Genomic DNA, 16,572 nt, shown 5'->3' with positions numbered 1-16,572 from the left:
AGCAGCAGGCGTCAGGGTGGGGATCGAACCCACGACCTCTTGTATACCAGGCGAGGTGGTTAACATCTCAGCCACCGCGGATGAATCTCGAGAGGAGCCTCGTGGTTTGTCATAGTCCTGGGGGGAGCCGTCGCCCCCCCTTTGTGGATTAAATTCCTCACCTTGGCTATTTTGCCACCACCACCAATGCCCGACGACGTTAAATGCTCGACTGTGTTCACTCTTCTCGGGTAATTCCAGGCCTGATTTATAACCGTGACACACGCGGCGGGACTGTTGAGACTAAATCACAGTTAACGTCAACGAAACCCAGTTTAATTTACACCAGCAGCTGGTAAAGGTGCATACAGCAGGGCTATGCGTCGTGATTTTCCATGCTGACGGTGCAATGTTTTACACGTGCTCATCGCATCTACGATTAGCACGGCGCGATAGAAGTTCAACATAAATACATGTATGTTGAACTTCTTTCATGTATGTATATTGAATTTATGTCTCACCGTACGTAGCCAACCGTGCTAATCGGAGGTGCGGGGGAAGGACAACAAACTAAACACAAAAATCTGTTTTAGAGAAATCAGTTGTCAATCTAGTCTTAAAAGTGCCATAACTCCAGTGGCTTCCCGATATCGAAAGAGCGTTCCAGACGGCCGCCAGAAGCGCATTCCGAAAGCGCGCGATGCAGTGACAGCCTTCGTTCGATGGCACGCACAAAAGCCGCTGCGACGATGACCGGTGCCCCCCCCCCCCCCCCACGGTGTTAAACAAGTGCGGTCTGCAGCTCGTCCACGCCGTCTCTCGCATGCCCCCCCCCCCCCCTCTCGCCCTCTGTGCTGAGGAAGGCCTCTTGCCTGTGCGGCGGCGTGGTGACATTTGCCCTCGTTTATTGGTCATGCCGTTGTCGTCATTGCAACGAGCGACTCTATGGCCTTACAAAAATAATAAACCGTATGGTGACGTTTCAGGCAATAACCCTTATTTATGGCACAAATTAAAAATAAGGGCCATTAACCAAAATGTTGCCCAACATTTTTATTTTATTTTAAAGGCCAGACGCGGTGGTGAGGTCGATACAGTGATGCCGTGGCTTTAATTGACAAATGACACTCGATGATTCATCAGGAGTGCTACAGCATGTTAATTCGTTAACGATAACTTTACACCACCCAGCAAAGCCAATCGTATCAAGTTGTCACGTGGGCAAATAAGCCAACTGCATGCAAAGTGTTGACAATTTTTACGGAGAATTCTCAACGTTTTGCTCACTATTCATCTCCTCCTCTGGTTTAAAAAAAACAAATCAATTGAGACATAATTGACCCACAAGGTGATAACTCCATCTGATTGGCTGTGCCGCTGGGTGGTGGAGGGCTGCAGTTAAAATATTTTTTACGCCATACACTACGCGATAATCTGACCCTAAAACAAACTACTTGTGGCTCGTAATCATTGGCCGTGTGGGAACCCCACGTATGGGACGAGTGGTGCTGCAGTGTTCCACTCGGGTCGTTGTAAACCGACGTGTGCGTCATTACGAACTATAGGGGCAGCCGTCTGCATCGCGTCTGTCAGACGTCTAACGCTTCCCTCAGGTTCTTGTTTAAAGATTATCTTACGCGATATGTGCGTTGATAATGAATAATGCGATATAACCAATACCGATATGAAAACAATGACGGTCATTTTTGGTCCCAAAAAAAAGAACGAGATTGGTTTCTTCGTCAACAACAATCGTGTTCCCCTCGTGCATTAACGGGGCGTACGTTACGTAACGAAGACGAATCTATAACGATGAGTAAATGTTTAAATCATCACCAGAGAAGCAGACTGAGGCAGCCACAAGTTTAATTAATCTTCACAAAGCAGAAGCCTCCACGCGCAAAACGCAAAACCCACCGCCAAGTCCCCACGTGTGTGCGACATTCACTCCTTTATCTACAGCGAGACCCGGGGGGGGGAGGGAGTTTACGGGAGGAAACAGACAAGTGGAGGAAGGAGAGACACGAGGAATAGACAGAAATTAGATGAAAAAGAGGAGACAGGGATGAGAGCGACTTTGGGAAGAGAGAGACATGGGGAGAGGAGACAGAGAGGAGCAATGCAGGAACGTGAAGCGAGGAGGAGAGAAACGCGGGGAGGAGAGAAACGCGGGGAGGAGCAAGCGAGACATAGGGTGGAGAGGAGAGAGAGGTGCGGGAAATCTGGGGAGTAGAGCACAACGCGAGGAGTTGGTTCTGTTGTTCCGTGTAGCAATCTTTCGCGTTTGATTCACTCGCGTCCCCCTCGACTCACGGAGGCCACGGTAAGGTGGGACAAGCAGTGACGGTGGGGGTGATGAGAGGCGACGGTGGGGGTGATGGCAAGGTCATGATAATGGGGGTGACGATGTGGGTGAAGGGAGGGGGATTGACGATGTGGGCGATGCAGGTTCCCCAAGCAACCGGCTCTCACGGCGCAGCCTCATCGTCATCGTCGGAGCTGTGATCTCCCTGCCGCCTGTATGTCGACTAACAACAACACACACACGCGCAAGTACAGGTGTGTTATACAAGTGTGTTGTTTAAGTGTACCATACACAGGGGTGTCGCTTTGCACGGGTGCGTTGTGCTGTGCACTCACTATCTTGAGCAGGTCCATGAGCTTGTGAGGGTCCTGCCCCGTGCTCAGGTCCACGAAGTCTCGTGGAAGCCGGTAGCTGAGGTGTGCGCTGGGCTGCAGGTACGACTCGCTCGTGGCACACCGCAACGCTGGCAAGTCCTGCTCACACGACACACGGTAGAACACGACGCTAAAGTGGGACCTGCGCAGGCGCGGTTTCTCCCACTGCAGGTGCCAAGGTATGGTTGTACAAGTGTGGTTGCCCAGGTGTGGTTGCCCATGCCTGTTCCTCCGCCTCCGGCACCGTGAGTCGCCCCGTCCGGAGCTCGTCCCACGAGAAGAGGAGGGCGTCCGTCACCTCCCCAAACGGGTTGAAGTCGATAAGCCACACTCGGCCCTGCCAACGGCACGTGGGTGGTTAGTACGCGCAGTAGGTGGGGCAGAGCCACCACTGAGATCATGGGAATCGAATCTGGGTTTCAGCCACCAAGGGCCTTACCTGGCTGTCCCTGTAGACGTCAAATACATCTGCGGAGAGAGAGAGAGTGAGTGAAGCAGCGCTGGGTTAGTACAGTGTCGACAAACCCAAGAGCCCACAGTGCACAGACATGGTTGGGGGGTGGGGAACGAGGGCGACATGGGGAGTAAGGGTGGCTCGGTGTGGCACAGTGGCAGTGTTGGCTGTGGTGGTGCGGTGTGGGCTGCGGTGATGCGGTGTGCGCTCACAGTCCTCGCTGGGGAAGCGCATGTGCACGCGCGCGCTGTAGAAGTCCTGGATCGCCGCGCGGATCTCGTTGCGCTGGCGCTCCAGGTGGGGGTAGTACTGCGAGTGGTCCCTCTGCGCTATTGCTGCACCAACACGCACAATGCCGCACACCACCACCACCACCACACAACGCACATCAAACACCACCGCACGCCATATGCGGTGAACCGCCCGTCGCACTGCATTGCTCCCTCCGGCGGCGTCACTCACCAAGCAACTTGTTCTCCTTGACGAAGCAGCGGAACTCCCCTCCCGGGATCAGCTCGCACCACTTTCTGAGCACGAGCTGTGACGCAGCGCGGACGGACGCACAACCACAGCGTCACGCACGCACGGGGACGCCGCGTGGGATGGCACTGGCGCCAGCAGGCGACGACGAGGTTAACTATTTGTGTGTGTGTGTGACGAGGATGGGTGTACCGGTGTGTGTGTGGCAAGGGTGTGTGTCTTTGTTTGTGTGACAAGGACACGTGTATCAGTGTGTGAGCGGTAGTATAGCGGCTAGCAGTCTGCGGTACGAAACCGGCGACCCGAGTTCGATTCCCGCTCACGGCCAACGTCAGTGATGATTATCCGAACCGGTTCTGGGCCTCCCCTAGGTCGACTCAGCCTCAAATGAGTAGTGTGGTGTGTAAACATTGCCACTAGGGAGATAAAGGTGGTCAGACGTGGTGTGTCGCGCCGGCCTTCATGAGGTGCTCGCTCACAACTAACAGCACTTTCCCCAAGTCTGTTTCGGCTATACTGGGGATCTTTGTCTTGGTGCGTACAGAGGGCGCGTGTATCAGTGTGTGATGAGGGCGGATGTACCGATGTGTGCGTGTGTGTGATTGTGACGAGGGTGCGTGGTAGGGATGTGTTTTGACGTTGTTGGGGTGTGTGCGAGACAGGTGTCACATGGGGAGGTGTGGCGCGTGTCTGTGTTTGGTGTCAGCTCTCTCTCTGAGACTTTTATCCTGAGCGGCGCTACATAAATGTATAAATATATAACCACACTGTTGTTTGCCGTCTTACCTCGTACTTTATCTCGGGGTTGGGGGAGTCGTCCGTGCAGTGCAGGAACCTGACGTTTAAAACAATGACAAAGCGACTTTCAGCGAGGAGTGAGAGTTCCTGCCCATCCACCGACATCCTCCGCATGATTTGACTCGCTCGGAGTTGTGTCACTTGCATGCAGCAACGAACGGTATCAAAATTACACACCACATCAACCCGTACCGTCAACCTATTTGTATTTTGGTAACTAAATCACTCGCACAATTAATTTGGGAAATTGTAACTGAATTACGCACGACAGGGCTATATAGTCATTTGTAACTGCATCACTCCGGTGGATTGTAATTTTAATAAATTTTCCTCAGAGGTGGGGTTCAGGGGTCAGAGGGCATAGCAGGTTGAAACACAGATTATTAATATCAGCTTTAGCAAAAAAAATCGTTGGTTGCGGCTGTGGTCAAAGGTCACGGTGGTGAGGCATCGTGGGTAGTTTTCCCCAATACGCACGGCTGTGCGAGGTCGTGCGTGATGAAGTCAGAGCTCTTGAAGAGGAGGAAGATGTCGCTCATGGAGAAGCACTTGAGTGAGCTGTTAAACGCGATCCACTGGGCATCCTACAGAGAGGAGAACACGTTACGCCGGCTCTCAGCTCGCAGACCGAGGCTCGTGTTCTGAGTCGCGGCTCTGGCTCTAGCTCTATCTCAAATGCTCAGGCGCAGCTCAGGCTTGAGCCTATCAGTCGCTTCTATAGATGCGCAAGTGAGCGGCGCAGCTTTGGCTTGGCTCAGGCTCGGCTCGCGGAAATCCCAAGTATAGCTGGGACTGTACTCGGAGCCGGCTCAAGTTAAGAAGCATCGCTTTGAGCCGGTTCAACCTTGAACCAGAGCCAAGCCTGAGCTCAGCATAGGCCTGAACCACTTTGGTTTGATTGATATGAGATAAACACTGCGCAGGACATACGGGAGCTGCGTGCCCTGCGAGCGGACAGAGAGAGAGTCCTAACGGAGAGACTGACTTCAGCAGTCATTCTGTGATGTCTTGCTGCGCCGCGAGCTTTGAGAGTTTCGAAACGGAGACTCGTCGCGCGACGGCAAAACCCATCATTGTGTAGGGACTGACTTGGAGATCTAAGTTCTTGGAGGAAATTCTTAAATTAAACACCGAGCAGACTTTGTACACTTTATACATTACACACCCTACACTGTTACACACTCTGTCTTTCGCTTATACGCAACCCTACACTGGTTGCTAGCCTACACACAACGCTAGCCGTCTGACACTGATGGCGCTGAACTAAGAGAGCCAACTACGTCTAGCAGCGCAATTATCAAGTGGAGACAACAGTGGCGATGGCGACGATCTTCAACAGCAACGACGACAGGGATCCCACTCCAAACGACAGCCCCCGAGCGCCTACTTGGGGTCCCCTTTTATCCTCCCAGCGTGGCCTCGCTCTGCCCTGGCCACGCCCCCTTTCTAGAACCTAATAGCGGGTTTCCGACGTGTCCCTTCCGTAACCTTTCCCCTAGATCCCTCTCGGGTCTATCACGTGGCCTGCTGTTAGTCAGGGCTGCTTCAAGCTGCAGATCCCCTTCCCTGCCAGCAGCCAGCATTATGCTGCGTAGTGACCAATTGTTTGTCACTACAATTGTACTGTACCTTAACTCTCTCTGCCCCTCCCCCTCCATCTACGTCCCCCTCCGCTTGCAGCAAACCACGATGGCCAGTGTGACGAAGCGCCGTCAAATAACCGATTACACAAACGTGCTGTAACGGAGACGTGCAATATTTTTTTCTTTAAATTAAATTATTAAATCTAAAACATTCCGTGGGAGCATCTCGTGAGCAAGGGTGTCCAGGGTGTCAATTGACACGCGCATAGAAATCGCGCAGTGATGCACGTACACACAGTCACAAACTCCTGCGTGTAATGCAACTCGTCTGACCGGTCAGGGTCAGGGTTCGTCACCGGCAGGGCCCAGAGTTGAACGCGAGGTTTGGGGAGTGTGGGACAGGGGTGCGTCCCACCTCTGATCTCCCGTCTAGACTTCAACATACTGTCAGGGCAAGCGCTGTTAGCAAGGAGCACTTAAGGCCAGAATGGGACACGAGGGGGTTGTGTGGCCATTGCCACGCCTGGCCGCCTTTGTCTCTCCTGCGCTATTTTATACACCGCATTAGGTCCTCATTTATGATTTCGTTTACCTCGCAGTGGCCCATGACCGATTTGAATATTCGTCACCCATATTTGCCATGAGCGGGAATCGAACTCTGGTCTATGGGCTCGTGGCACAGCGCTGTCGTTCCCACCTTGGGGGAGCTCCAGTTGAGCTTGGGGAAGACGCTGCCCCCCAGCGTCTCGATGGCGTCACGGACCTCCACCTCGAACTCCGGGAACTCGGGGGCCTGGCGCGGCACCAGGAAGGAGGAGACGGAATCGAGTGTCACATAACAAAAAAACATTTGTTCCGATAATACTAAGAAATAAAAAAACTACAGCTGGGAATGCGAATGAATGAGATGCAAATCCTCTCCACATACAGATGAGACTTGAGCCAAGTGATGGGGATGACTATGATGACGCAACCACAGCCACAAACGGCTTCCCATCAGCCGCTTGTCTCACAAGGCGACGTTACCGGGACATTGGACTTTACCAACCGTGTAATTGGTACATCGATTCACCGATAAAATAAAATATCCTCTTGTGCTCATGATATACGGGCCGAAGCACACGTGTAAGAATTGATCATTTACTATGTACGCAAATCATATGCTATTGAAATTTACGAATGTGTGTCTGTTCGAAATGTTTAGCGTACTTCCCGACATGCAACAAACTTTAAATTTTGCATGTGGGTAGCTTCCAGACTGTACACAATGCAAAAAGTATACAAATAGACTTTTGTATTTTGGGGGGGGGGGGGGGGCGCAACAATGTATATATTTTGCACGGCAAGTGAGTGGTGACATCACATCTCTGATGTAACCCGCATGCGGCAGTGTTACGCAGTGTGCCTGCTGACGTCACGCATCCCCCCCCCCAACCCTCCGCGTAGGCCGTGTATTAATCCAAGACAAGAATCCAAGTCTCGGGCGAAGCCGGGTAGCAAAGCTAGTAAACTATAAATACAAACGAGGCTGTAAAAATAATCCATTTGTGAATGGATTCGTAAACCAAAATTGCGACATCTGAATTGTGACAGGCGTCACGTTGAACGCTCTGCTTCTCCCACGTGAGATTGCGCCGTCACGTGACCCGGGAGCTTCTCCACTCGCAGGACCCCTGAGCCTGACCATGACTCCCACTTCCCGGCCGACCAGCCAGGTAACGGGTGATGCTATGCGCAAGCTCGGGCCCAGCTGAGCGAGAGAAAGCACAGCTGCTGCGGCCGCGGTGAAAACTGTGCGCCTACCGTGAGCACGCTCGTGTCTTCATCCTCGTCCGACCACTGCACACACAGAGACAAAGATCCACCTTATAGCCTTTCACAGACTGTTGGGGAAAGTGTTGTTGACGAGCACCTATTCAGGCCGGCATGGCACATAAATGGATGGGAGGCCAGGACTATGCCCGGTCGCATTCATCTCCCTTGTGACAATGTTTACACATCGCACCAGGTACTGATTTGAGACTGAATTGACCTAGGGGAGGGCGATGATTAAATAATCGTCACTGGTGTTGGCCATGACCGGAATAAAAATCGGGTTGCCGGGTTCATAGCACAGCGCAGTAACCGCTGCACATGTACATACACGTGCACGCAGGACACATGGACGCACAGACGCTACCCACATCACACACATGCATGCCACAGCAACAACCAAAGCTGCAGCTGAGGAGTCGGCGACCCAATCCAAAGTGAGGTCTTCCGAGTGAGGCCGTGTTTTTTTTTCTCAAGCTTTCACCACAAACTACTTCGGGCATCTACTCGAGTCGACACAGGGATTTGCAGCCATTGTCTTATACGGCGTCGGCGTAAACAGCCGTTCGTAAAAAACCGGGAGAGAATTCTCACTTCAGCTCCAGATGGCGCCCGCAAGTGGCACGTGGTTCCGGAACCTTGAGAGAAAAAAACGTTAACATGCGGCCTGGCCCGACAGGCTGGGGGAGCACCGCTGGGATCTCGAGCATCCGTCAAGTGCGACGTGCGTGAGGGAGCAGGCGAGGGAGTGGGCGATGCAGTGAGGCCGTGGGTGGTAGACAGGTTCTTCACAAACCTGGACGTCATCACTGTCCTCCGCTTCTGCTCGGGCCGGCTCTAGCCTGCGGGGTCACATGGAACATGAGCTGTCAAATCCTCAACGTCTTAACCTGCACAGGTGAAGCTGTACTCCTGAAGCTGTACAGGTGAAGCGAAAAAGGTGAGGTTGTAAAGGTGAGGCTAGACAGATGAGGCTGCACTCGTGAAGCTGGACAGGTGACACTTTACAGGTGACACTGTACAGGTAAGCAGTACGAGGCAGGTGTACAGGTAACGGGGAGCCGAGCCTCGTGTTTTCTTTGTAACTCTTTATTCAGGTGTTTCTCGGATTACACCCCAATTGTACTACTCGTGTCATGTTATTGCAGAAGCTTTCACAGTGTGTGGCGTATCGCCACGTTTTAAAGTGTGATCCCAGAAGGCGATGTCACAGAATGACTAATTCCCTCCGATAGCACTCTTTATGGACGCTAGAGGCACGCCTATATGCTCTGAAAATGCAGCATCCATTGACCATCCACCTTCAAGCAGAAGCTAAAATCTCACTTGTCCAGGCCCTCACCTGTCCAGGTTGTCATCTATCCAGGCTCTCAGCTGTCCGGGCTGGCATACGAGGAACTTTGAACTCTGCCTCAGTGCCTCTGAGTTCTTGATTGCATGTTATGTCCGATTATCAAAATATCTGCACGTTATAAATCATGTATTATTATGAATCAGTTTTCATCTAATGCCAACCACATTGAGTTGTCCTTTTAAGTGTCAGAGCTACAATTTAGCCAAATGAAGTGCAGAACCAAATGTAACATGATGGGATTTTTTGTGCGGTTATCAGTGACCAGGTTGAAACCATTAACTCGCTGCGCTTGAAAATTCAGGTTAATTCACGGCAGCTAAAGCTCCGATCCAGACCCGGGGTTTTGGCGATGTTGGCTCAAGAGTCTCTAACACGGCCATTATAATCCCCGCGAGCCAACTGGCCATGTTTGACCGAGCCTCACCTGCCCGGGATGACGACGGTGCCGTCGTCGAGGAGGTAGGAGATCACGTCCTGGGGCAGTGGAATCACAATGCTGCAACGCATGGAGACGGCGGCATTCATCACCCATTAGTACTACCACCGATGATGACGAATATCACCACCACTCTTCACACATCACCAACACGAACACCACTCATCACACATCACCACCATGACGAATATCACTCATCAACGCCACCACGAACACTGCTCATCAGACATCACCACCACAAACATAACCAATCACACATCACTCATCGCAACCACGACGAACATCACCCAAACACCACCATGAACATCGCTCATTACACGTGACCACCACCACCACCACGAATATATCGTTATAATAAACGTCTTCCATCACCACCACAACATCATTATGGTTGGGCATAATGTCATACTGGGGTAACGGGTTTAGAGGCTTGGATGTATAGATATGGTTTAGGTGTTTGGGTTCAGGGTTGGAGGTAAAGGATTAATGGGTTAGTGTTTAGGTGTTTTGATTTAAGGGGTTATGGGTTAGAGTTAGGGTCAGTAATGCCCAGCCCACACCAACAGCAGGCTACAACCAACAGCAGGCTACATCGCGTGAGGGTCGGGCTATCGTGGCTGCACCTGACCCTGCCCCTGACTTTAGCCAAACAGCAGTTGGGAGACACCACAGCCTGAACCTGAATCCAACTAGCGCCTCAATCATATACAGTATGTGATCCAAACCCTCTCCAACACAAGCCGAGCTCGTGATGGGCCAGAGCTGAAGCTGGGTGTAGCCCGAGACCATACTCTAATCCGAACACAACAATTACATAAACCCTCATACTCTTCACCAATAACCATCATAACCGGCCGTGGTCAATCCACTGCTGGACGAAGACCTCCTCTCCTAAGCCTTTGCCATCTCTCACGATCCTGCGATGTAACAAAAAAAAACAATTCCATCCAGCCGCTTGCACAGGAGCCGATCTCCTCATATCGCTCCATCTCCCTCTGTGGTCGTCCTTTCGAACGCGTCATTTATTGTTGACCACCGGCCCACCCATCCCCTTCTAGCCGTGACGTGAAACGCGCAAGGCCGCTATACTTTCATTAGCGGCCAATAAATAGATGATGACCTACGTACGCTCAATGCAATGCCAACCGCAGGCGTTTCTTTGAATAATCCACCGTTGGCACGAGTCAAGAGGCGGGGTCCCCCACACCTCAGGCCCTCAGCTGCGCAACCCCAAGTCGCCTCGCGGAGACATTCGCATGCGGGCAACCCACTGCTGCGGGCAACCCACTGCTGCGGGCAACCCACTGCTGCGGGCAACCCACTGCTGCGGGCAACCCACTGCTGCGGGCAACCCACTGCTGCGGGCAACCCACTGCTGCGGGCAACCCACTGCTGCGGGCAACCCACTGCTGCGGGCAACCCACTGCTGCGGGCAACCCACTGCTGCGGGCAACCCACTGCTGCGGGCAACCCACTGCTGCGGGCAACCCACTGCTACGGGCAACCCACAGCTACGCGCAACGGGCCGCTCAGATCGAGTGCAGCCGGTTTTAACTCCTCAGGCCACAGAGACTCTAAACTAAACTTTTTATTTAACCAGGCAAGGTCCACCGAGCGACATCGCTCTTGTTCAGAAGCGACCTGGTCACAAATAATAACTCAACCAAGTGGCTAATCACGTGGAAAGGTATCGCAGCCAAACACTCTAAACGCAGGGGTCGGGGTAGGCATCGAACCCACGACCTCCTGCACACCAGGCGAGGAGGGTTTAACATCTTAAGAGCCAGCGGAGCACCCTCAACGCGACGGGCATCGCGACGCCGCGCCGCAAAGCCGCCCGTCTCGCAGACCGCGTCCGCCGCCGCCACGGAGCCGCCGCCAACGGGGCCAGCCGCTGACCTCTTGATGGTGTGGGCCCTGAAGGTTGCGTACCACGCCGAGAACTGACAGCGCGCGACATGACACTTCTTCATGCCGCTCGCCACTCAGTCCACCCGACCCCTGACCCCGCCGCGCGTGGGCGGGTCTAGAGCATGGTGGGCGTGGATTAGTACGGCGACGGGCGGGGTTTAAACCAAGAGAGTGGGCGGTGATTATTATGGGTGGGCGGGGTTTTTGCATAGGGGGTGGGCGTAAAGGAGGCGGTGCTAAGGGTGGCGGGTTCCGCGCGCTGATTGGTCCGTTTAGGCAGTTGGTGGGTGTGGCTGTAGTGGGGGCCGGTTTCTGCGCGCTGGTTGCATGGAATACTCGACAGTATTACGGTGACGGAGGGAGAAGCACGGTGCACGTGGTGTCACGGGGCAAGCAAAGTAAGTTGCACCCGCATGTCCCAAATAATTCCAGGTAAAGCCACGTTGTCATGCACCTGAGACGCATGCTCTCGACGAGTTATATAGCACCGGCACGACTCGAAAGACGGGTCACCGCATCGCGTGGCCGTCTGGAACGCTCTTCAGATATTAGGAAGCCACTGGAGCTATGCACTTTCAATCTAGATTTAACACTCATTTCTGTATAACTGGTTTTGTGTTTGTTGTCTTGACTCCGCACCTCCGATTGGCACGGTTGGCTACGTACGGTGCAAAAGATGATTGAGCACACGTACCATTTTGTAAGCAATGGTTTAATCTAACCAAGATTATTGAGTGATGTTACTTTGATGAGAACGCTCGATTCGCAATGATAGTTTCAAGTTCAATTACAGGCTTGGCGATTAACTCGGAAGCCTTATTCCTCCGGGGTCGATAAAATAGGTACAACTTTGTGGGGGGTTAACAATGGTGATCTCATAGGTATACTCACCCCGGCTATTGCAATATGGAATAAACATCCTTGGCCCAGGGCCACCAACAGAGCTCCGAACAAGCAAAGTTCACTCGGACAATGTTCCGACCTTACGATCACCCCAAATGTCCCCAAATGCCTCCGTGGTCTCTTGCTTGGTTATAGAGACGTTTCTTTGTTCGTCCAGGAAATGTTCTCGGACTCTGAATACTCGGAAGGATCCTGCTAAGGATGTTTGTCCCAAAACATACTGGGTGCGATGCCCGTGTGGGAGGAATGCAACTGCCACAATCGAGATGCACTCTCAAGCTCTATCTGCTATACTGCCTGCCACAAGAACCACCTCATGGTCCTGTCCATTACGCTAGGCCACAAGCTAATAAATGTCATAGTGACAAGACCAAAGGTGGGTTACATTATTTTCTATCAGCATCTCGGTAAATTACATCTCGAGACACCACACCTCTGGAAATTAAGACTCAGGAAATCGGGAACCTAAGACTCTAGAACCCAAGATTGTGGACTCGGAAAATTTAGACTCGGGGATGAGACTCTGAAACCAGATGCTCCGAAACCAGATACTCCGGATCTCATTGATATATACGATTCTAGAACCCGAGACATAGAATTTTGGAACCAGAGACTTGAATGTAGAATTTAAGACTCGAGACTCGAGGACTGAGTTCGCAGGGGTGTTTTTTTATTCCATGGTAGGGCCTGAGCTCCGAGTCCCGGTCGGAGGCTGTGACAACAGAAGAGACGAGAGAGGTACAAAACGGCGACTTTAAAGCAGCTACACGCGGAGCAATAGCACACAGCCAGCGCCTCGTGTTGCTCCAGCGCAAATCTAAATATTCCAAGTATCCAGTCAATTAAAACCGCTTCCAACTCTCGTATTATAATATAACGATCATGAAGATGTACACATACACGACGCGCTAAAGAGTGTGACGAATGGCAGAGACGTAATAGCCTCCATCCAAGACCAATCGTAGCCTGCTGATACCAGCCAAGAGGAAGAACGCGGGGCTGACATGTAAAATATGATCTCAAACAGGAATAACATTCTGAGTATATTTCCGGTCGCTGGTAGACTGGAGTAGGTGGCGCGTGATCAGTAGCACGCCACAACCATAGCTGTGGTTGTTATTGGATGCGAGGCGCTAGAGGTTAATGTTTTAGGTTACCGACACGGACAGACCTCGGCTGAAATTAACCCCTGGTCTCACCCCAGGTGGAATACAGACCTGTGAAACTGTGTGACACATGGCTTAGATAGGGGACTCCTTGGGTGCAAATGCTGGTTCAGGTCATACCTGGTGTCAATTACAATGGTACAATGGTAACTGTAATTTGTAATGAATGTACTTGTAGCAGTCATTGGAAATCGCAATACTGTTGCATTTGTAATTTTAATTTGATCCGAGGTCTGCTAGGTATAACACGTGGATCGAACAGGTGGACAGCCCAGGTGTTCACCTGGCTCGGGTAAGACACTGGGCCTGGAGAACACGCTCGCCTGGGAAGAGCAAGGAGACGTTTGGGCCGAGCGCCCAATTCTTCTCGACTATGGAGTCGCTTATGCGACAGTGAAATGAGTGAAATGCATTTTGACCAATATGCGTCAGGTCTCAAGTGATATGGAGATTCGCAGAACAAAGTAAATTCGCACGCGCACGAATTGCACGCCTACTCGTTTGCGTAGGTGATCCCACTGCAATATGCACGCTTTGATAAAGAGTTGTTACCACCTACTAAAAAGAGGCAATTAGTGTTGGCAGCTCTTAATGGCTCCAGATTCAATCGGTAGCGAATGTTGGGGCACCCCCTGACTGCTCTGGGCTGTGCTCTTGGCACCAGCTGGGACGCCTACACCAGCTTCGTTTCACGCTTCCCCAGGGAGTGCCGTCGCCTGATTTGCTGGGAGTGCTGGACCCTGGCGCAGCCCCAAAACACTCCTCTCCGCTGGCGTCCCCAGTGCCACAAAAACTACCGCGATCGTTCCAGCAGGAAGTAGCAGGGGTTTTTTTAATATAAAACAAATTATACAGATCATAAAAAGAATGTTTTTTTTTTTACAGCACGACTCCAGCTAAAACAAGCACGTAGTGGTGGCGGTGGGAGCACAGCTCATGGTCTGCCTGCCATGTTCCGGTGAAGTGCAAGGATTCGGATTCGATCCGGGACTGATTCGGGACCGCTGGGCTGTCGACTTTAACGTGGACGCCTCCAGGGAGAACCCGGCGGCCACGCGGCAATTTGTGGTGGTGTTGGTAGCTCCTGTCTCAGTAGAACCGGCTAGTCGCCAACACAGCAGCACCCAGTCCGGCGCGAGCACCAACTTTTGTGGCATCTCCGCGGTCTCACTTAGCAGTGGAGAACGTGGCCCCGCGGACGAGTGTCACTCATGGGAGAGGTCAAGCCGGCGGTCGTTTCCACTGAGCTGATGTTGGACGGCACACATACGCAATTAAAATGGATGAGGCTGACCAACAACAAGGGGGGGGAGGGGGCAGTTCCGGTGGAACATATTTGTCGACTCAGATGCCTAAAAAAATCTCAAATAAAAAAATGAGGGCAATACGCCGAGTGAACCAAGTAGCAGAGTGAATGTACAAAATGCGCTGCTCGTCCACGGCGCTTGCTGTTGATTCAAAAGCCAGAATCGTATCGGCGCGTTAGTCGCTCTATAAAATAAAAAAATACTGAGCAATTTTTAAATAAATCTCCACCACCGCTGGGAGGAAACGTACACGACAGATTAGGAAAACTCCTTGATTGTCCTGACAAAGTTGAGTAAAATACACAGGCGCAAGCACACACTCCCACTGTGGTTGTGCGAGCCGGGGGTTGTGGCAGGAAACACTCCCGTGATGACCTGGGCAAGGTGGAACGCTCCGCAACACAACACCCAGAGGGAGGAGACCAAACTCTGTAGCCTTCGAACCTCAGGCCTGGGGACGGGGGGGTATTTCCCTTCACCTCCCCTCTGAACCCCTCTACGGTGTCACAGCAATGTAGCAGCTTGGCAAGCCTGGCCCGTCCGCACCACATTTCTTTTGTAACACTGTGCGGCGTGTGCGAGTGTGTGCAGCTTGGTCTTTGCGCATGCTGCACAAAAGACGCCTCCTGTTTCGTGCTGAAGGGTTCTTCCAAACTCTTACGTCGACAAAGTTCCACCTGGCCACATGGCGGTGGCGACGCCAGCACCATGACCGTGGTAAACGGCAGCAGTGGCGGTGGTCATGCCAGCCACGCAAGTCCGAACGAGTCCACGCTCAAGCCAGAGTTGAAAAGTCAACACGGCACATGGAAGCCCCGCCCCCACCACAAACTGGGGCCACCGGTGCGGCAACGCAGTCTGGTAGTGGTGGCGACAACGGTGGCCCAAGGAAAACGTCGGTCAGCCGTACAGTGGCGCGACCCACGTCGCGGCGAAGGTGCGGTTACAACGAGGACACGGTCCTGGAAGCGGATTCATGCGGCCATGGCGATTCGGCAGCATTGCTGGACTTCTCCAGCGACCGCAGGAGTCCACCGGGAGTCGGTCCAATCCGGTATGCCGGCGACGCGCACGTGCGTTCAGGCGCACGTGCGTTCAGGCGCTGGTGCCCGTGATCTGGCTGTTGTACTCGGCCGTCTCCATGCGCAGAATGTAGGGGATGATGCTGTCGATCTGCACGTTGCCGATAAGCCCCGCGAAGAACAGCTCCTCCGTGATGTTGGAGCTCATGAGACGGAGCGCCGGCAGCCGCAGGAGTAGCCGCGCTAGCCTGCATCCCCCACACACAAAGACAAAGATCCCCGTATAGCCTTAACACAGATTGTTGCCGTTAGCTAGCACCTATGAAGGTCGGCATGGTACATGAGGGGTTGGGTTGTCAGCAACATGCCCAAACGCCTTCGTCTCCTAAGTGGCAATGTTTACACAGCGCACTAGGTACTCATTTGAGGCTGAGTAGACCTAAAGGAGGCCCAGGACCGGTTTAGATAATTGTCACTAGTGTTGACCGAGCGGGAATCGAATCCGAGTCGCCGGGTTCGTAGCGCAACACACTAACCACTACACTACCACTCCCCCACACGCGCACACACGCGTCAGTCACGTGCATTCGCCAGTGTGTTCTCTAAATGGGAAAGTGACTAGGAGGTTGCTGAGAACAAGTCCAGCAACAAACAGCACTGTTAAAGTTGTAACAGATAAGAATTGAGC

General features: G+C 52.6%; 2 protein-coding genes and 1 long non-coding RNA gene across 13 annotated transcripts in view; 1 reads left to right on the top strand and 2 right to left on the bottom strand.

Annotated features, from left to right (window-relative positions):
* Nucleotides 1-1,828: 1,828 nt before the first annotated feature.
* Nucleotides 1,829-11,626, bottom strand: CDC123 (cell division cycle 123). The gene is made up of 13 exons (XM_032963472.2): nucleotides 11,475-11,626; nucleotides 9,564-9,635; nucleotides 8,582-8,627; nucleotides 7,777-7,812; nucleotides 6,671-6,766; nucleotides 4,868-4,974; nucleotides 4,379-4,427; nucleotides 3,575-3,650; nucleotides 3,325-3,447; nucleotides 3,098-3,126; nucleotides 2,882-2,995; nucleotides 2,620-2,757; nucleotides 1,829-2,507 (listed from the first exon to the last, which is right to left on the bottom strand). Exons 1-13 carry the CDS (start codon nucleotides 11,546-11,548, stop codon nucleotides 2,448-2,450), a joined length of 1,020 nt encoding a protein of 339 aa, XP_032819363.1. The 5' UTR covers nucleotides 11,549-11,626; the 3' UTR covers nucleotides 1,829-2,447.
* A 127-nt stretch (nucleotides 11,627-11,753) lies between these two features.
* Nucleotides 11,754-13,219, top strand: LOC142929380 (uncharacterized). Its single transcript, XR_012945676.1, has 3 exons — nucleotides 11,754-11,884; nucleotides 12,547-12,765; nucleotides 13,074-13,219. It is a non-coding gene; the product is annotated as an uncharacterized LOC142929380 (long non-coding RNA).
* The window catches only part of LOC116947570 (nuclear receptor subfamily 2 group C member 2), a 30,403-nt gene continuing 26,869 nt past the window's right edge, over nucleotides 13,039-16,572 (bottom strand). For all 11 annotated transcript variants that reach the window (XM_076070692.1, XM_032963460.2, XM_032963466.2 and 8 more), the window contains one exon: nucleotides 13,039-16,132. In XM_076070692.1, the coding sequence (XP_075926807.1) occupies nucleotides 15,958-16,132 (175 nt within the window). In that variant the 3' untranslated portion in view covers nucleotides 13,039-15,957. The remainder of the gene's footprint in view (nucleotides 16,133-16,572) is intronic.

This window comes from Petromyzon marinus, chromosome 30 (assembly GCF_048934315.1).
Source record: "Petromyzon marinus isolate PM22_M1 ecotype Great Lakes invasive population chromosome 30, UKy_Petmar_22M1.pri1.0, whole genome shotgun sequence".
NCBI lineage: Eukaryota > Metazoa > Chordata > Hyperoartia > Petromyzontiformes > Petromyzontidae > Petromyzon > Petromyzon marinus.
This window is presented reverse-complemented; position numbering and strand designations above follow the sequence as displayed.